General features: G+C 40.3%; 1 protein-coding gene across 3 annotated transcripts in view; it reads left to right on the forward strand.

Moving 5' to 3' along the window:
- The window catches only part of LOC147147354 (netrin receptor UNC5C-like), a 262,736-nt gene that overhangs the window by 64,995 nt on the left and 176,052 nt on the right, over window positions 1-21,689 (forward strand). For all 3 annotated transcript variants that reach the window (XM_086029738.1, XM_086029737.1, XM_086029739.1), the window contains one exon: window positions 2,178-2,300. In XM_086029738.1, the coding sequence (XP_085885864.1) occupies window positions 2,198-2,300 (103 nt within the window). In that variant the 5' untranslated portion in view covers window positions 2,178-2,197. The remainder of the gene's footprint in view (window positions 1-2,177; window positions 2,301-21,689) is intronic.

Raw genomic sequence — 21,689 nt, forward strand, 5'->3', positions numbered from 1 at the left:
CTGTTACTGTTTTAGACATTCTCATTAGGCTTTTCAAATGATCCCTGATTACAGGGGATGGTGTGTAATACTTTTTGGTCTGCCATTTTGTACTTAAATTGCACTCTTGCTACTGTCTAGCTCAGCAATTGTTAGCATGTTTTTCAATCTCATTTTTTGATGCAATGTGACTACAGGATATTATACATTGCACTTTTAGGTCTGCCGTTTTATGGTCAAGTTGCTAATATTTAGATCATGCTAGTCTACTGATGAATAACTTGTTAATCATGTTTTATCCAGTCTCGTCCATTATCTCACACTATTTACTTTTTGGACAGTGTCTGACTACAGGACATGTAACATCCTTAAGGGTCTGCATGTCTGTGCCCAAGTTGCTGTCTTGCATACCAAATGTTTGCATGTTAGCATGTTATCCCACCTCATTAACATTTTCATATCTCCTCATTACAGGCATGATGTTTACCGTAATCCATATGGGTATGCCTTTTGTACTCAAGCCTCAATCTTGAAACAGTACATGTTTTTGCACTTAAGGTGCTTTATTGCTACAGTCTAGCATTGTGAGCATATTATCAGCTCCCATGAACTTTTTTTTTAAATTGTAGATTGTGATTTCAGGGCATGATGTATAATACCTATACAGATATTCGTTTCTGTGTTCCTGTTGCTAACTTACCACGTTAGCATTTTGTATTGTCCTGTTAGCTTTATAAACTGTAGTACTGTTTGTGCCATTTCAAATTTGTAATTATTCGTTAACCATTTATTTTATCTTATGGGTCAAAACTTTACAAACAGCTCTGGGCAAACCTAATATGAAACTAGTCTCTTGCCCTGCCTCATTCTCTGACATCTGAATTTTGGCCTGTTTTACTGCCGCTGTTCATGTCATCCCCCTCCTCTCTTGCTCAGAGAGTGGCCTAAGTATGGATGGCAGAAGTGAGGGTGTTGCTGTGGAGGATTCTGCATCTACCAACCATAACAGAAGAACCACTTCCCAGGAGGCATCTATGCTCCACTTCATTCCATTAAATGGGCTTTCATGCTGTTTAAACTAACATTGTACAGCATCAGGTCATTCGATAAATGTTGACCACTCAGCATCGATTGCAACCTGGCAAATCTGGAAGGGGGATCCCTCCATTTGTCAACCCTTTTGGAGGTTTCTTCATTTTTCACCCCTTTTGGGTTTTCTCCAAGTTTTCCCTTGACCGTTGACCCTTGAGAGGTCTAGAACAGGGTGATGGTTTTTGTCACCTGTGGATCTGTGTAACCCTTTGAGCTTATTTTGTTAAGTGATATAGACATAAACTTGACTTTTGACATTTATTTAACTTAATCAGCACCTTACTAACAGTGTCATTTAAAATATGTCCATACCTACATTAAGGCTGAATTCGTGAAATGGATCACATTAGATGATGAGAGTACATAAAATGTATAATTATACAGTGTTTGCAGGTTAAGAGGTTGTCAGGTCTGCGCATATTATGTCTCGGTGCTGGCCGGGAGGGGGCAGTCGTTAGTCAGCCAAGCTGCACGCACACATCGCGCTCCACGTGTGCTGCACGCGCCTCATACATGTAAAAATAATAACAAAAAAAAAACCAATGTAAACATAAACATACCATATTAAAGTGCTCATGCTGTATCTTGGGTGTTTTAAAAGGTGCAATGGGATATTAGGGAAAGGTGCATCTTATTTAATGTTAGTCTGACCACGACGTGTTAATTGGCAGTTGAGTGTGTGAGAATTTGAATGTGTGCTCTAATAAAGAATGGTTACTTACAAATGTTACATGCAGAGGGTGGAGGCATCGCGTTCTCTCTCCTTTCCCTCTCTCTCTGTCTCTCTCTCTCTCGCTCTCTCTCTCTCTCTCTCTCTCTCTTTCTTGCCGTGAGTGTGCGTGGATCCGCGAGCAGCAAGCAAGGCAGCAGCCGCGCTCAGTACAGCCGCGCGCAGACACGCGTGAAGGGAAGGGAAGGGACACCCCCCACCCCCCACCCCTCCTCGCTTCAAAAACCTTTTGGAGACTCCAGGATTAGAAGCTGCACGTCTATTGATTTTGTCTGTTTTGCGCAACTGAGATCTGTGATTATTATCCCCCCCCCTCCCCCGATATTTATTTCATTTTATTCCTGTGTGTGTTTTTTTCTTTCCCGTGGACTGACAGAGGAGTTTTTTCTCGTGGACATGGGGAGAAGTGGACAAGTAGGACGCTGGCGGTGGATGTGCGCCACGCCGGGCGTCCTCTTCCTCCTCCTCTTGGGGTTGGTGCACGCAGGACTCGTCCAAGGTAAGCGCGGTGGTCGGAAACGTGCCTTTGCGCTTGACTTGGAGCGTTTTTCTGTGGAGGATGTGTTAAAGTAAAACTATTTGCCCGTAAATGGCACGCACGTGAAAGCACGCAGTTTTTACAATAAAGAACGCAAAACGTGTTAAAACCACTAAACTTGAACTGTTGAATTGTGGAAGTATGGGTGACTTGACCACATACACCCAAGAAATAGACTGATCCCAATCAATGAAACTACAAGACATCAACTTTTAATAAGTAGATAAATCAATATTGTGATCTATCTATCTATCTATCTATCTATCTATCTATCTATCTATCTATCTATCTATCTATCTATCTATCTATCTATCTATCTATCTATCTATCTATCTATCTATCTATCCATCTATCCATCTATCCATGTTTCTGCCCATCCTCAAGATTCCCATCATATATCCTACAGCAGGGGTGGTAAAAAAAAATGGTAATTGATAGGTAACCCACTTCAGAAAAAGTCTTCCTTGAAAAGAAGCCTCCTTTTTGCTGTCAGAAAAAAAACCAGACGGTCATTCTTCAGACACTGTTGTTCACCAATGGACACTCACCAGTCTTAGTCGGGTGCATCATCCACTTAAGAAAAACAAATGCCTCCCTCAAACAGATGCCTCTTATTTTTCTTTCGAAAAAAAAGTATTAACTGGAATTAAGTTTAGGTGTTTTAATGTGTGCACCGCTGCTCAGGCTGTTTGAACTCCATTGCTGACCAAAACAGTGTGCGTGTGTGTGTGTGTGTGTGTGTGTATATGTGTGTGTGTATATATATATATATATATATATATATATATATATATATATATATATATATAAAAAAGACTATTTTTCCCCAAGACAAGAATGCCGGTTCACACCGCAGGCAAATGCGATCCAGATCGGATTGCCCATATGCGAGCTGTATCTGATTTTTTTATGAATGTCTGAATGGCTCAATTCCAGTTTTTCAAATGCGACCTCTGCCACTTTCATATGTGGCCCTAGATCGGATACGTATCGGATTTTTTGCAATGCGACCGCAGTCTGAACCGCCGGGTTGCACATATCCGACATTGACGTCATCCTCAGCCCAAATTGCGCTCCGAGTGGGTGGAGGTAAAGTGCTGGCAACGGGGAGATCGAATCAGCAAAGTTGTTTTGAGTAACAGTATTGACATTAATTTAATCTCACTTCAAACATGAAGTATAAAGTGGACATTTATGGTGGTAGTATTAATTCAGCCACAGTTGAGATCGATTCATTTTTTACGCACAGTTATGATGTGACGTTTAATGACGTATCCATGAAATGAAAGAGAAAAGCCTCGCCTCATAATTTCCCCCAAATATTCTATTTCTACTTCCTACCGAATCGCTACACTGTACAAATGCCTGGACCACATTTACTTCCGTAAACACTATGTCGTAAGTGATGTCGTCTCTTCTTCTGCGCGTGTGGGTCACTTTGGTCACAGGTGTTCACAACACAAGAGTAACCAAGGTCATATTTATAATGTAATATGAACGCTTAAACAAAAAAATCTGTTTTTTTTTTCAAAAAGTCCAAATCGAGCATTAAGACCTTCAGTGGGATACCTAGCCATCCTTGCATCCATTATCCATACCGCTTATCTTCACAAGGCATGCTGGAGCCTACCCCAGCAGTCTTCGGGCAGTAGGCGGGGGGACACCCCGAATCGGTTGCCAGCTAATCGCAGGGCACACAGAGACAAACAAACATCCGCACTCACAATTTAGGGTGTCCAATCAACTTACCTTGCATGTTTTTGGAGGGATACCTAGCCTAATTCTCTCATTTAGATGCTATTGTTCACACAAGGACATTCATGACTTGGGTGCGTCATCCAAATTTAACAAGAGCTCCTTTTCCATGGCAGGAGAAAAACAGGTAGTAACTTTCATGATGTCAGTTCATAGACTCTGTGGTTAAAGAGTTAAATACCAAGGCCTTTTGAACTCTGTTGCTGACCAAATCAACAACCAAAGCACTAAAACTGTTTCTCAGCTTGTCATCAACTGAAGTGAAATAAATCTCTCCCTCAAATAGTTGGCTCCTTTTTGATGTCCAAGAACAAAAACAGGAAATAAGTGTAATCACTTCAAAGACACCCTGAACAGTTAATTGTTGAGTCCTATCGAACTCAGTTGCTGACCAAAACTGCAGCACCTAACCGAGGTGTATGAACAGTCTGACAGGTGAATTGAAGTGTGAAAGGATTCGGGTCCAATTTAGTTTTTTAGAGCAAGGGTGGGCAAGCAATGGCGTTTCCTTGAAATAGTGGCTCTCAATAGATGGTGGAAGCATCACTAAGCTTGAGTAAAGGCCTCTTGCAAATAGACGCCTTCTTTTTCCTTTTGGGGAAAAAAAACCCCCCTGAAATCAGTGAAATTACCTCAATTCATTGACACCTTGCAAGCAGCAGTACCCACCGAAGTACAGAAACAGTCCATAGAAGGATTCTGTAACATTCAGTAGTGGTGGTTATAAAGTGTCCGATGCCGTGCCTCATGGGAAAAATAAATGCCTCCCTCAAATAGATGCTCTGTTTTTTCCCCATTAGGAAAGAAAAAAGGTGGTTCTGTAAGTGTTGTTTATATATATATATATATATATATATATATATATATATATATATATATATATATATATATATATACACCATATATATATATACACCATATATATATATATATATACACCATATATACCGTATATACTGAACCCATTTGAACTCCTGTTAACAAAAACAGCAGCAACTGCCGAAGCAGAAAGCCATTTTAAATTCTTTCGCTTGACATGAATTGCAATGTAGCGGAAATATTATTCCAAAAATGCAACTGTGCAGATTGTGACCTTCCATACCCATTGATGCCTCCCCAATTTGCAGTTTGGTAAATAAATGCCTCCGCAAATAGATTTATCTGTACCACACAATTGCTTTATATAGCAGGTTAGAGTAACCAAAGGTGAGGAGCAATGGCTAATATGTTATTAAAAAGACAAGAGACAAAGACAATTGAAGGCATATTTCTAATAAAAGCCCAGTCTTTCGAATCGCATCAAAATAAACAGGTCGTAATTGCAATTATGTCAGCATTACTCACACAGCAAAATTAAAGCGTTACCTGCTTTGCTCATTTGAACTCTGCTGCTTATGGAAACAGAAGCGCATGGCGTAAACACTACATCAGGTAAAAGATTGGAGGGATTTCTTGTACAGTACGATTTATATACTTTATGTAACAGAGCCTGTTCGCAATTCAGCATTTCGCCTTGAAACCAAAATGGCAAAATGAACTTCTGTGTCTTTTCGGGGCATAGGTTCTTGAGACTTTTTTGTTGGTTTAAACATTGTCAACATTCCTACCAAATGTTATTTTTTCTAAGTGAAACTGGCTTGGCTTCGGGAGGTGAATTTTCAAATTATTTTGGTGATGCCAAATTGATCCTGAAGTAGAAAAACAAAAAAACAAACCAAAATGGCAAAGTTTCTGTACCTTTCCAGGCATGGGTCCTTTTTTGGGGGTCTGCTATGGCTACTAAATGTCAAGTTTTTAGCTGACCCTTTGTGATGCTCACCATTGGATTTGACAATGTGTCACAATGTGGGGATCGACCCAGTGCCATCTGCTTAAAAAGCATCCATGTACCCCACCTGTCGTCCGAAATTAGCTGATATTGGCAGGTATGGAAAATGGGTGAAAAATGAATTGCCAAATATGGAGTTGCTCCATAATGTTTGTTGACACTCACTCTTTTGTACAGGCAAAGCTACATAGTATTCAGGGATGGGCGAATACTGATACCAGGTATCGTATGGGGCTTATTTTAAGGTACTCTTGGAAGCTGCTGATGCCAGCCACCGATAGGCAAAAAACAAAAAAATCAATGATTAAGTCCTCCACGACAATAGTTGGCGCTATACTGCGACAATTTGACACATTGGCAAATCGTCATTTGTGTCAGAGGGAAGTGTCTTTGTTCACAATTTTTTGTCAATGTGTTAAATGAAATTTTATTTATCAAAGCTGGTTGAGGTGTCAGTAGTCTGCATCAGTGGGTCCATATTTGCAGCTTGGAAGCCCATACCTCGGGTCAAAAACTTCCAATATATGGATAAATCCCTGCCTTTGAAACATATGTACAGTATGGGCATCATGTCTTTGTAAATGATCAGCGCTATTGACTCTGCATTTGCCTTCCACTTTTTTTTTTTTAAATTCAGATTACATTGGATTTTTTTTAACATTATCTTCTTGCATTTGTTGCATTAATTTACCTGTTTTCCCCCTACCAGTCCTTAATGGAAATTTGTGTACAGCATTAAATATACGTTGATTTTTGCCATTTGTGGGCTAAGTGTGGGCATATTTGTTCATTATTTTTATAATGAATTCCTCTCATAAAATAATTGTTAACAATATATCTATTTTCCTAAATCATCAATCCGTAGTGTGTTTAACTTCTACCTGTACCTTTAATTCTTTTCACTTTTTTTTTTGTTTAGTTTTTTGTTTGTTCATTTTTATTTACCAAATCCTCTCTGCCTGGAAAGATTTTTGGCACTCTATTGAATCAACTTTTTAAAATCGAGATTTCAATCGAAGATCCAAGTTGAATGGAGCCTCGGGATGAATGTGAAAAGTCTCCTTGTTTTACCCGCGAGCTGAATGGTCGCAGACACGTTCCGCCATTCAGCTGCTGGAGAGGAGGGAAGGGGAGGGAGTCGGGCGGTGGAACATTGGAGGTTCTGTTTCTTCCCGGACCATTCCTTAGCTTCTGGTTACATGACATTCATATTTCCATACGCGCACACACACACACACGCACACGCACACACACACACTTGTTGAGATTAGCCTTGTTCAAAACGGCGTCGCAAACTTGTTGGCATTTGGCGTTGAAGTTGTGCTTGTGGGTGTGTGATTGTTGGCAAGAATGTGTGAACCTGCGGTGTAGGGATGCTTGCATTGTGCCCCTATGTGGCTTATAAGTGTGTACCTGTGAAAATGTGCGTATGCATGTATGTGTTTTGTACATACGTGTGAGCCAACATGTTCTGTACGTGGGAGTTTGTGTGATTTTTTCCTTTTTTTTTTTTTTATGTGTGCGTCAACCTGGCTTTGTAGCAGAGATCACATGTTTCTTTCTTTGTGTGTTTTTGTGTGTGTGCGTACAATTGGCATGATATTGCCAGCGCTGCCGTCTCCTGCTGTCGCCCATTATACTGCGGTCCCGTCCCATAGTGCACTGCTGCTGCCTTTCAGGGTTCACAGCTGGGGGGGGGGCCCAAAAACCCGAACGAGGCAAATCTGATTGGTCGCTCTAAAGCGGCCAATGAGCCGATTGGCCAGGCGGGAATCATTCTGTCATGGTGCCTGTATGAATGCTGAATGACAGGCATTCATACATAGTAATGCCTATGGTCATGTTTCATTGTGTGTGTGAACAAATAACGCAATAGTCAAATTACAACATGGGGTATTTTTTGCACTGGTGGTGTAGTGGTACATACTTTTGCCTTTAATGCAGTCGGCGCAGGTGTCATTGCAGGCCAGTGCCCCAATGCCACGCCAAGGCCGGATCAAAGAAATGGGTGGGCTGCGTCAGACAGACGCTGTAAAAACTGTGCCAAACAAATCCTGAAAATGACTCGCTGTGGCAACCTCTGATGCGACAAGGCCACTAAAAAGTCAACAACATTTAATTTAATATATATAGTTGTGATTGTGTATTTTTTCCAATATTTTCTAAGGCTCTGTTTGAATCCCTGCATTTGTTATTGGTAAAAATTCAGAGGTGGGCATTCCGTCTGACTGACAGACCGGTGTGTCTGTACGTCCCTGACGGACATTTTGCTGACGATAGACGGGAAACTTAAAAAAAAAAAAAGACGGACTAAGCATTGACGGAAGTGGATTTTCATCTGTCTGTGTAATCATTACCAACCTGGTCAAGTCCGAACGGACCTCACAATCCATCACTCGTGGACGCCCATTTTTCTGACGAGCGACGGAAAGGCGACCCACCCTGTATTGACTGTATATGTACAGCAGGTGTCAGTATGCACCAAATAGAGAATCATGAGTTAGTCAGGCTGACTAAGAAGTAATAAAGTAGCTTTGAATACAGAGACAGCTTTAAAGAGAACTTCTTGTGATTTAAGTTTTACGTTTCTATTTTCTGGAAAGAGTGGGGTTAGGATGTTTTGAAATGGTATTTTGCCGGCCCACACTTGATTTCAGAAGGTGGCAGTAATGCACCGTAAGTTGTTTGGCAACTGCTAAAACACAGAAGAAGAGGAAGAAGAAAAAGATAACGGATTTGAAGAGGAAAATATTAATTTATTTCATGTTCTTGTTTCATCTTAATTTGCAAAAAAAAGGAGAATTTATACATTGATGAAAATCTGTATTTCTATCAACCAGAAAAAAAACTCACCCTTCAAACTCATTAATGAATTAAATGTTTTTATCATTGATTAAAAATATGAAACATTTACAAAAGTTTTCTTGCTTTTAAGTAAGTTAAAAAAACGTTCAGGCCTACTAAATTTCCAAAAATGTACTTGACAGAACTTTAAATAAAACATAATAATCACGTGACTTCAAATAAGTTTCAAAGTTTGTGGACATTAACGAGCGTTTACAAAAATGTATGAAATGTATTATATTTACAAAAAAAAAAAAACTGAATGGTTAATATTTTTACTAAATCTGCAGCACAATTTTTCTCACTCCAAACCCAGTAAAACAAGAAGCACATTTGCTATGTGACAACCTTGTGATGAATTAACTAGACATACTGTCCTGCATTTATTTATTTCCTGGAATTCCACATTTTCTAAAGGAATTTCAATTTCAGACTTTTTGTACGAGAGCCAGATGGAGGGAGGTAGGGGAGGCCAGGTTGCATGGGTGAGGAAGGGGGAGATCTCTCTGGGTGGTTTGGAGCGGCTTTGATCACTCCACTTGGACTCCACGACGACGCATGCACGCACACACACAAAGAGAAGCCGACACAATGCTGCATTTTATGCGCGTGAATGTCCACGCTTATGGCGTGAAAGGACGTCTTTGACTGCGTCTGGCCTTGTTTTGTAAAGACCAAGCCTCCCGCCGCTTGCGATGGCACATTTCCCCCGCTTAGTCATCCCAACTGAGAACCTTTAAGGTCTCGGCCGTGATCAGACATGTTTTTTTTTTTTTTTTTCCTTCCCACCCACCGTCTCCTCTTTGCGCTTGCAGAAAAGCATTTTTTACTGACCTTTCTCCCCCTCCTTGCCTGCGGCCTTGTGTTCTCTCCGTTCACTCATTACATTTTATGATGGACTGTGAAAAATGGCATCCCACGCGTGGTGCTTTTTTTTTTTTTTTATAATTTAACTTGTACATCGGGTTACAGTTCTGCTTGTTTCAAGAAGCAACAAGTGGTTGTTTTTTACGCCGGGTTTTTGGCTAGATGATGAGATCTTTTCCAACGGCTCAACGACAACGTAAAAAAAAACTTTAAAGTGGAAATCAACCCAAACACAATTTTTTTCAAGAATATGTTCCCAGCAGTCCCACTTGTTGAAACAAGCAATATGATTAATATGAAATATGAGTTAAGTAGCAAAATCCACACGCTTTTAGCCATCTCAGGGGGCGACCATTTTGTCACTTCTTTCGACTGAAAATCACAATTGCTCAGGGCTCAGGTAATGACCAATCACAGCTGACCTGTTTTCTGAAGCTGAGCCATGATTTTTCAGTCGACAGAAGTGATGAAATGGCCACCCCCAGAGATGGCTGAAAATGGGTGGATTAACTGTTATTCCGCAAACGCAATATTTATCAGAATGCCTTGTTTCAACTAGTGGGCTTCTATAGAACATATTCTTTAAAAAATATATGTTTGGGTTGACTTCCGCTTTAAGTACGAAATACAGATTTTGTTTGCCAATTGTCTAAATTGGAGGGGATGTGGAAGGGGGACAGTGGAAATTGTAAAAAAAAAAAAGAAAAAAAAGCTGTTTGATTTTGACACACAGGCTGGGCTGGGGCTCGCCCATTAGACCATATAGGCGGATGCTTTAGGCGCCAGGGACTCCAGGGGGCGCCAAAATGGGTATAGGGGAAAAAAAATGTCCAGAATAAAATTAGTTTCTATTAAAATGGAAAAGATAGTCGTCCTCAAGATTCAAATGTAAAGCAACAACCAATTACTGTAATATGAAAAAATACTTGCAAATAAGTCCGGATGACGGTGCACCCGATCCCCCTCCCATCTACTTCCCTTTGCCTCACTCTTTTCGCTGGTTGGCCTGAAGAACTTGATGGTGATGGCTAATCTGTAAATCACTTTAATTTTTAAATAGCTGCGCCGCAAAGGGGGTGTTCAAATAATTTGTGGAGATTTACAGATTTACTTTAGAAGGGCCGAATGTACACATTCATTATTTGATGATAGCATTTATATCTGACAGGCAAACCTTTTTTCCTGCTGTTAATACATGTTAATTAGTTTAAACTTTGCATCACACATTGTCTGACATTTTGAAAAACATACATCCCCGGTATACAAATCCTCCATCATAGATTTTTGTCACATTTTCTAAAGGTCTCCAACACATTTAACTTTTTCTTAACCCAAATATAACTTTTTTACTCATAGTAAAATATAATACCATGTCATTGATTTACCATTTACCATATTTATCATAATTATACATCATATGTGTTGCTTTCATGGCCGTTACATTCAACATGGGTTGCTTTGGCTGGTAGAAATCACTTGATTCTACCACTTGTAGGGAGACATGTGGCTCAAATTAAACTTACTATATCTGGTTCCTTGTGCTATAAAGGCCTACGAGCTTCAAAACAAATAAGTGCAGTTTAATTTATTTGCGGTAATTTCCTACAAAATTCTAGTTAAAAAAAAAATGTTGAAAGCAAGCACAACATGAATCCAATTACGATCAATTAAGTGCGACTTTGAAAAGCTTTGAATACACACCCCACACATGTACCCTGCAACGCATGCTATTTTGTTTACGTACGCGTGTGCGTTTAGTAGAGATGTTGCAACGAGCTAGAAGAAGACGTAGAAGACGAAGAAGAGATGCTCGGTTTGTTCCCCTTCCCGCCGTCTCCCGATATCAGTCCTAATTCCTTCTAGAGTTTCATGTACAGCTCTGGAATTATGAATTTTTCATGCCCCGTGAAACTCGAGGCCTCATTTGGGGCTCTCGTTTCCAGCCTTTTCGTCTTCCGCCCACTGCGTGTGTGTGTTTGTGTGTGCGTGTTGAGGGCAGTTTTACAGAATGCAACTTCCCACTCCATGTTCAGATGCGTTTTGGTTGGTTGAAAAGAAAATCTACAAAACCACCACAAGTGTTTCATTCAGTAATGTAGGAAGACATGTGCTTGGTTTTGACCATTTCTAACTTAAAACAGATAGAGAATGCCATTTGGGCTGTTTTTTTTCCCCCCAGTGTTGAGCCTGAAAAAAGATGGAAACAGGTCTCAAAGTGTCTGTTTTCATAAAAAAAAAAAAAACATAAAAAAAAAAAGAAAAACAAGTTGCCTCAATTGGTTTCACAAAGCTATTAATCGACTATAAATTGCACATGTTTAATGATGAAGGATAGGAAATTGTCTTTTAAAGGCTGTTCCCAAGTGTTTTGAACTAATGCTCTAAATGAGCTGTGAGAATGGCAAAGATATGACCTGGTCTTCGTGTTGCTTTCTGTGAGGCTACACTGCAAATGGATGCAAATTAGGCCAGAATCCACAGCGTATGTGATGATTCAAAAAGTCAGCACCATAAGATGGTTTCACTCAGCTACAGTTGTGTTAAATTTGGTCTGTGTTTATCATGAACAGACCCCCCCCAAAAAAAATCTCAAGGAAAATGCCTATCAAGATACAGAAAGTCTGTCATTTTGGTTCGTTTTGTTTGTTTTCTCACTTTACGGTCATTTGGGCATCACATAAAATTACTCAAATTCAGCCCCAAAGTTTCACTCATCTTTGAATTTTGGTAGGCATGCAAAAAGTTACATGGGTAGTCAGCTGTTTTTATGTGGTTTTGGGATTTTTTCCTCATGGTCAGTTTGGTGCCACTTTAAATTATTTGAAAATTCAGCACCCAAAACCAGTTTCATTCAGCCACATTAAATTTGGTCTATCATGAGTGGAACTGCAAAAACGTCTCAGGAAACCAAAAGACATAGGAAATATGCCTTTTCAGATGTGATTTATTGGGGGGAGATTTTCACATGTGAGTCAATTTGGCGCCACATGAAATTATTCAAAAATGCATCCATTTCTCTCAGTTATATTAAATTTGGAAGGTACATCCCCCAAATTACCAGAGCTGAGCAACCCTTTTTGCCGGTCTGTCCTCCGTCCGTGACCTGAGTACCCTTCCGTCCCTCCGTCCTTTTCATAAAAATTATCATCCTCCGACCCCGTCTGTCCTCGTCCTTTTAAAGCGCTTCCGTCCTTACATTCCGCCTGTCCCACAGGATGAAAACCTACTTCCGACGTTCCACATAGTCAACTATCACTGCAGCCCTCCACACAGAATCTGCGTCCGACCTTGGGACAGTATGGCCAGCTCTAAAAATCACATAAAGAAAATAAAAAAAATACAGGAGGTTTGCCATTTTAGTTTGTTTTCCACTGTAGGTTCAATTTGGCACCCTTCAAAATGATTCAAATATTCATTCACTGAAGTGACTTTCATTTCATGATAAATTCTAGGCATGTCTATAGAGAGTACGTCAAAAACCCATGCTTAAAAGCACACAGGAAGACTGACGTTGGTATTTTTTTTTTTTTTTTTTTTCGGGTCAATTCAGCCATTTCTAGGGTCTCTTCGTGGACAAAGTCCTCCTGGAGATTTTCATCTGACTACTACCAAATTTGAGCTGTCTACTTTACTAGACGGATGGGCGACGCTTAATTACGAGACATTCGAGTTTTTTGTTATTGCTTCGTAGGCGGAGTGCAGTGGCAAAGTTTCTTTTATTATCCCCGTCTTCGGCAACTGTCTGCCTCCCACTCTTGCGTCTCCCTGCCATTGGATTTACTCAGTTTAATTAGCGTGGAGACCAAACAGTGGACATATTGTGCTCCTGACGGGAGTCCCACGAGCAGAAGGATGTGGGTGTGTGCGCGCGCGTGTGTGGATGTGGATGTGTGTTGCATGTAAACTAATCAGTCAATTGTGGGGTGCAGGGCTGTATGTGTTTTGCACATGCGAACACAGTGATGAGTCAAATGGGAATGGTTAGGCGAAGTGGAAGCAATAGACAGGTAAAGAAATGGAGTGTCAACACACACACACACACACACACACACACACACACCGCCTGCCAGCTGCTCTGCATTGAAACCTCAACTCGTATATATCGCTTTGTTTCATCTCTCCCCTTCACGGTCTATATCTTCTTTTTACTCGATACCGTAAAATCTCCAATAAATAGGCTAGGCGTTTTTATTTGCCTGGAAAATGAGCGGCAGAATCTCACTTTACTAGAGGTGACACTTTCCCCTATGGGTGGTCGGGGGGGATAACAATGCCCTAAGATTAATCCCAACCTGCCCTGTCCTTTCCCTGGCTTGTGTCATCCTCAAACACCTGGCCTGGAATCGTGCCAAAGTACCAATCTGCTTCAGTTTTCTTTTGCGGTAAAGACACAATTGTGCAGGCTATTATCTGGTTTTCTGCCCTCTGTAAACAAATACAGTGCAGCTCTGCCTCTGATTTTTTTTTTTTTTTATACAAATACATTTGGCGGAATGAGGGCTGGCTCACCTGCATGAGACTAGAATAGAAATGAGGTGTTTTCAGTAAGACAAGAGGTTTTGTCTACAATGTGCTGTCATTATTGTATGTATTATTTTTAATCAACAAGCACATGTCACAGACACCTAGGAACTGTTTTAAGTTGTGAAAAAAACTGTTGCCTTTAAAAATTATTTTTGGCATTCAGCAATTTTTCCCTCTCTGATTGGTTGATCAGACCAAAACTGTTCCGCTAGCCAAAAATGTCTGTTGCGTTCATGAGACAATAATAAATTATATAATCATCATCTCTGGTGAGTATGAAGCATTTTAGTTAAATGGTTTGAGTTTAAACTATACGTGTCACTTGAAAATACTTGCGAATAGACATGTATTGCAAGCAGTACATCGGAGTTGGAATTGTGAATCAGTCAGTTTGGTGTGGGCACTTCTCGCTGACATGCACGACCTGGCAGATGGCTGCTGGCTGCTTTTTTTGTTTTTTTTGTTTTGTTTTTTTGGCTGAACTGTGTGTTTGTGTGTCACAGCACGAGGGTCTTTATTTGTGCCATCATGAATATGTAATCAAGCAGCCCATTGATAAATGAAGCCGTGATGTGATGAGGATTGAAGCGGGGTCCCCAAACGGCTGGCACCCTGCTTCTCGAAAAAAAAAAAAAAAAGTAGCGAGACTTGCCACTTGCATGAGAGCGATTGGACGCGCTGTGCAAGTCCGTTCTGGTTGTGGCTCCGGAGAAAGGGATTGGGAGTGTTTTTTCGCATAGCAGCAACTGGTAATCCCGTGGTCCATCTGAAGGAGTATGCAAAAAACATGAAACCATAATTACTATAATCACCACTTTTACCTCGGAGGCGCTTACGTCTGCACAAACACACAAAGAAGGGTGTGAGTGCGTTTGTGCGTTCGTGTGCTGAAAAAGGATATTGTAGTTGTATAAGATGGCAAAGATGCTTCAAGTGGAAAAAAAAGTAAAATAAGTGTCGGTATCCCCCTTATTCAACTATATAACTATATATATATATATATATATATATATATATATATATATATATATATATATATATATACTCCTGCTCCTGATGGCACTCACTCGGCCACGCCCTTTAAAGGCACACATTGAACACATGAATACAGCAGTACCTACTGTAATTACACTTTCTCAAACTAGTTTACATCTTTAGATTCTCTTAAATAATGTTTTTATCATTTTTTTTCTGGGGGTGGGGGGGTTGTGGGGTGGAACGGATGAGTGGCAGTTCAAATCATTTAAATGGTGAAAATTGATGTGATATGCAAGTAAACTGATTCACCTTTCAGGTACAGTAAATAAAGGCTTTATGATGGCAGTACTGTCACCCCGGCACAGATTTCAGTAATTCCATTTCCAGCCATTCCTATGGGACAACTGGTTCCAAATTGGAGGTTGTTTAACTTTAGTGGTTAAGCATATGAAAAGATAATACGCTTAGAAATGGTAATATTTGTTTCATTAGTAAACAGTTCATTTCAAGTCCCTCAAGAGCACATTGTAGCGAGTGTTAAGCCCGTGGTAATTAAACAAATTAAATAAAAGCCAATGACCTCAAAAATACTCCCAAATTCCGCCGCGTTATCAGTGTAGCTCCAGGTTACAATTTTCAAAGTGAGCGGCGCGTAAACACGCTGTGATGAATTCAGACGCCATTCCCCACCATTCTTCTTCCACGCCATTTGGATTCCTCAAATCTATTTCCTGTCTGCGTGTGAGGCGCTGTGATTAATTAGGAGGCCTGCAGCCGCTTCCGAGCTGGCTCCCGCGCTTGTCTTTGCTCTCGCTGATCACCTTCTTCTCCTTGAGAACAAAAGATTTGCTTAAAGATGATTTTTTTTCGGGGGGGCGTTTGTTTTGTTTTAAAAGCACAAAGTGATCCTCACCTCTCAGCCTCTATACCTCCACAGTGATCCTCTGGGGGTAGCGGTAGAAAAATGTGTGCATGGATAATTCTGGCCAAATAACAATGCCATACACGCAGAAAAAGTGCCTCCTCAGCAATGTGCTGCCCATATTCATTAGCAACTTTAGAATGCTGTTGAAATGAATCAAAGCAAAGTGCTTACATGTGGTCTTGTCACCCGCTGAGCAAAATATACTGCTCCCTGAGTGGCTGCATGCACCGGTGGGAGCTAATATTCTACAGTGCGTGTGTGTGCGAGTGAGTGTGTGTGTGTGTGGTACGAAGTGTGTCTTTGTACCAAGCTAGATAAACCCAAACTGTGTTTGTCAGTGTGGCATCACGTTGTGCCGCAACATGCCGGACGTCACTGAGCTCTACTGAAATAGTTGCAGGGTAAATAACAGCAGTAAGAAGAGGATGCCCCAACAGTGTAATACGATGCCACGTTATACCGTGTTTGTGTTCATTTTTTCCCATAGAGCAGAGAGTATATCATCGCTGTCCTGTGAAAACCACATTTGTCCAATTTGGGAAATTCTTTTAATTTTCACGTTAATGCGATGTCTGGAACGTGGAAACACATTCACGTAAAAATAAGAAAAAATGAAAAAAATGGACATAAGTGTTTTTCACAGGACAGCCACGATTTATATTCTTATGAGTATTGTCGTATACCCTGTTTGTATGCGTTGCTGCTCCGTGTGTGTTAATATTGCGGTTGTTTGAAGGGTCAATACCGTAATTAATTACACAACAAGCTAATGTTCATTATCCGTCGATGGTGTTTTTCGTTTTATGTTAGCATTAAGCTATCAGGCTTTTAAACGATAGTCTTCCATTTCTTGGCAGCTGCAAGTGAGAACAGGCAGCAAGGAATGTTTGAATGTTTTTCAACCATTTTCAACCATGTTTTCAACCCAAACATATTTTTTTCAAGAATATGTTCTATGCAGGTCCACTAGTTGAAACAAGGCAATATGAAATAGGCGTTAAGCAGCAAAATTCACCCGTTTTTAGCCATCTCACGGGGCGGCCATTTTGTCACTTCTGTTGACTGAAAATGACATCACAGACCCTCATGGCTCAGAGACCAATCAGAGCTCACCTGTTGTCTAAAGCTGAGCTATATGTGTGTGATGTGTGTGGGATCATTTTCAGTCGACAGAAGTGGCAAAATGGCCGCCCCGTGAGATGGCTAAAAACTGGTGGATTCAATCTTATTCCACAAACGCAATATTCATTTGAATGCCTTGTTTCAACTAGTGGGCCTGCATAGAACATATTCTTAAAGTATGTGGGAGTTGTTTTTTTATGGTCTCGCTATATGGCGCAGTTACATGGTAACGGCCATATTGCACAATAGAAATGAACAGAACGACTAGAAATCCAGTCAAAAAAATACTTTTGGTCACACATGGGTATGTCATATATGCAAAGAATAATTAATTAATTATGGAATAATCATGATGGCGCATGGCACATAAAATTAATGTCACACAGCGTATATATTTTCACACACCGTACATATTGACTTCATGATGCACGCTCGTATGATGGATTAACCATGTGTGCAATGTGAACTTAATCAATGCCGGATCCCTGCAGAGGTTGCTTTCATATGGAGGGAAATGAGAAAAGATACTGCAAATAAAATTAAGACAGAGTCTGCTATGTCTGTCCAAATGCTAAAGTTTGCCTCCCTCAACTTTCTTATTGCAATTTTAATAAACGAAAACACCAGAGATGGCTGACACTCAAACAATGGAAAACATAATATTGCATATTATTTCATATTGTTTTTATGGTCATATTTGTACTTTGAGGTTGCTCATATTTTATGTCATACATAGTTGCTCTGTTATTAAAAAACAGTCACTGAAGCCTATTAGATTAAATTTTTGGAAGTTATTTCACATTCCAGTCAGCAACATTTGGGCTGCCCCTGTAGTCTAACTGACTTTGATGCTTCCGTGGCAAGTAATACAGATATGGTAGCAAACTTTAAACATGTTAAGAAGTCAAGAAATTGAATGTATGTGATAAATGCTAATCTTCAAGTTTTTATATTCGATGTGCTGGCTGGTTCACCCGCAGTATAACATAAGACACTAGAGTAGATTTGCCATTATCTAATGTTACGCTATCATACTTCCTGGTTAATGGAGGATGAAAAAAAGAACAGGACCATACTGTTTTGGACTGCGAGGCAGGGGTGATTGCTTTGATCGTGATTATTGGCAAAAATGGAGAAAACAAATTCCTTGAAGGGAAAAAAAAAAAAAAAGTGGAGAAGTTGTGGTGTTTCGTATATTAATTTGCAGGCTACATCCTGGTTCACAGAAGATGCCGCAAGACCACAGGATTGTACCATTTCTAATTTTAGGAGGAGAATGCCATTGAAAATATCCGTCCACCCATTATCCGAACCGCTTATCCTCATGACGGTCGCGAGCGTCTTAGTTGTGAAAAGTCCGAACGCTGAATGTTAGTCATAAGGTTACTTCCTGGTGCACGGTGGATGACGGAAGGTGTTAGAACCGTGTCATTATTTTTATTCTGTTATGGAGGAAATGTATGTCAAAAATCAAAGACAGAAAGAGATGACTTATGACAAAATGAGGCGCAAGAACAGAGGTTGCCACGGCAACAGTGACTATGCTACTCTCATGCCACAGCAACAAAGCTTCAAAAGTCAAAGTTAAACTGCACATGGCAACTCAGCAGTTCGTCCCTAAAAGTAAAGCCACTAACTTCCTTTTCCACGCTTGTTTTGTGACATTTTTCACACTCTGCTTTGTTTTCATTGATTGTCCACCCACGTAGATTTTGTGTTGCATGTTCCAGAACCTTCCCTGGGCTCCCATTTCACAACACTTATCGACATCTATTGGGTCGGAATAAAAAGAAAGTTTCAGTCTTTCGCTCCGGCTCTGCTTTGTGCTGTTTGATGCCTTCATTCTCTTGTGGACTGCTTTAAGGTCAAGACAGGTCCACCAAATTTCTGCATTATATGTTTATTATTATATTTTTATGAATCGCCTCACTTAGTAATCCTCCCCTGCAATGATAGAAAAAAAAGGAGACACCAGTTGGATTGATCAACAGAAGACTGGATGGACGTGTCTATCATAACAAGAAGCACGAAATAGTCACGTGGACCCTAGCCCAAAGGTAAACAGAGAGTCGGCCATTTTGGTATGAAGCAACCATATTGGGGCCAAATTCTGTGAAGAACGAGTCCCCGACAAGTTTCATTGATTGACATGAAATTGCATCAATATGTCTGTCAGGACACACCACATGAAAAAGTCTTAAGAGGAAGGCAGACATATGTGTTTAAAGCAGACATTTTGGAAGCATTGTCCATGAAAAAGGGCCTGGAGAATTCGAAAAAAAACACAAAAAACATTCTCTGATACTCGTTTTACCGATTGACACGAAATTGGTTGAACATGTCAATCATAACAGCACGAATAAAAAAGTGTCAAGGACCTGGAATTGGAACAAAAAGGCAGACATCTTGGTTTGAAGCAGCCATTTTGGAGGCAAATTCCATGGGCCCGCATGGAAAGTTGGACAAAATTGAGCCCCAATGCCAGTTTGAGCAATCGACACGGAATTGGGTGGACATTTCTCAAAACACCCATACCTCAAACTGAATAGGCAATCAGTCATTTATGTTTGAAGCTTTCATTTTTGGCTAATTCTATTGCTCAAACTAATACTAGGGAATTCACCCAAATGAGCAAACAAACTTTTTTCTGTACTTAGCTCTTAAATTGTCAATTTTGCTCAACACGCTACATAATTGACAGCTCTACAAGCTATTTTTTCTTTTCAATTGAAAAAAATTGATACTGCGACGTACTGTTTTTTGTACCTGGTCAGCTGATACGTTATGGATGACGTAAACTGCTTTCAGTCTGTCATTGGTCAAGCTCAATCATAGCATTTGAGGGCACATCTAGAAATGACAAAATAAACACATGCTAATATTAGCTGAACCTGTTACCGTGCCTCAGCTGTAGCATCATTCCACTTCACATTCTCCACTTTGCTCTTGGATAAAATATTCTCCTCCATTCTTGTTGTTTGTTTGTCTTTCTGCCCGATGCGTTCAATGCGGTGTGGTTTTTGCAGTTTCAACATTTAACACATGCTCCAATAGAGGTCATAGTTTAATAAATACATTCATTGACAGTAAATCTTAATTTACCGAAAGGATTCCAGAAGGCTTTAGAAGCACAATCAGATATTACTGTCCGTGTTCCCCTTTTTGATTCAACCATTTGGCCGTCATCATCATCATCATAATAATCGTAATCATCATCATCTCCTTGAGGCACAGCTGGTGTACTGTGCAGTGCAATAACGCTTTCCTTGTCCAATGACATGTGGCTCAATGAGCTTGCCAATCATACGCACATGCACACTCATGCGCGCACATTATCCCATCACTACGTCGCCTCTCCCATCAACGCCGCATGGCATTAAGTAAAACCGGTATGTCATTGCTTATTAATTTTTTTTTGCTAATGTTCCTCTCTAGCATGCCAAATTGGCTCCTCTGCCAGCCTGATGGCATCACAACAATGCTCCCCTTGCTTGCTTGTTTGTTTAAAAAAAAAAAAAAAAAATCGCAGCAATCTTCAACCCTTCATCAATCATGGTCTGACTCGGGTTTTACCACGCTGTTAAAGTGGAAGTAAACCCCAAAATTGTCTATAATGTCAATAATATGTTCTATGCAGCCCCGTTAGTCTAAACACGGCATTCTGATTGATATTGTGTTTGTGGAATATGAGTTAAGTTGTAAAATCCACCTGTTTCTGTCCATCTCAGGGGATGGCCATTTTGTCACTTGCTGGCAATTGAAAATGACATCACAGTTGCTCAGGGCTCAGATAACGCCCAATCACCGCTGACCTGTTTTCTGAGGCGGATCCGTGATTGGTCGTCACCTGAGCCCTGAGCAACTGTGATGTCATTTTCAGTCCACAGAAATTGACAAAATGGCCGCCCCCTGAGATGGCTAAAAACGGGTGCTTAACTCATATTCCACAAATCAGCGCTGTCCTGTGAAAACCCCCTTTTTTATTATTATTATTTTTTTTAATTTTCACATTAATGCGATGTCTTTAAATGCAGAAACCCCATTCACGTAGAGTTAGGAAAAATGAAAAAAATACGTATTTTTCCCAGGACAGCGGCGAAATGCAATTTTAGTCAAAATGCCGTGTTTAGACTAGTGGAGGCGCAGAGAACATATTATCGTAAAGACAATTTTGGGGTTGACTTCCGCTTTAAGCACTATTAAAACCTACTTAGAATTTTTTCCACATTCTGTCATTCAGGAAAAAAGTAACAAACTAAATAGGGTCACAGCATGTATTTCCTCAGAAGAGCCAGAAGACTAATTCAATTCTTCTAACAAAAGTGAAAAGGTCACCAAGTCGGCTCCTCGAGGGTCCCTATCCAGCATGTTTTGGATGTTTCCCTCCTCTAACCCACCTGATTCAAATGATCAGCCTGATAACGATCCTGATCATTTCAATCAGGTGTGTTGGAGGAGGAAAACATCTAAAACATGCAGGATAGTAGTATGTAATACTTTTGTGGAC

The sequence above is a fragment of the Filicampus tigris genome, chromosome 5, assembly GCF_054856515.1.
Source record: "Filicampus tigris isolate MCC_2025a chromosome 5, RoL_Ftig_1.0, whole genome shotgun sequence".
NCBI classification, from domain to species: domain Eukaryota; kingdom Metazoa; phylum Chordata; class Actinopteri; order Syngnathiformes; family Syngnathidae; genus Filicampus; species Filicampus tigris.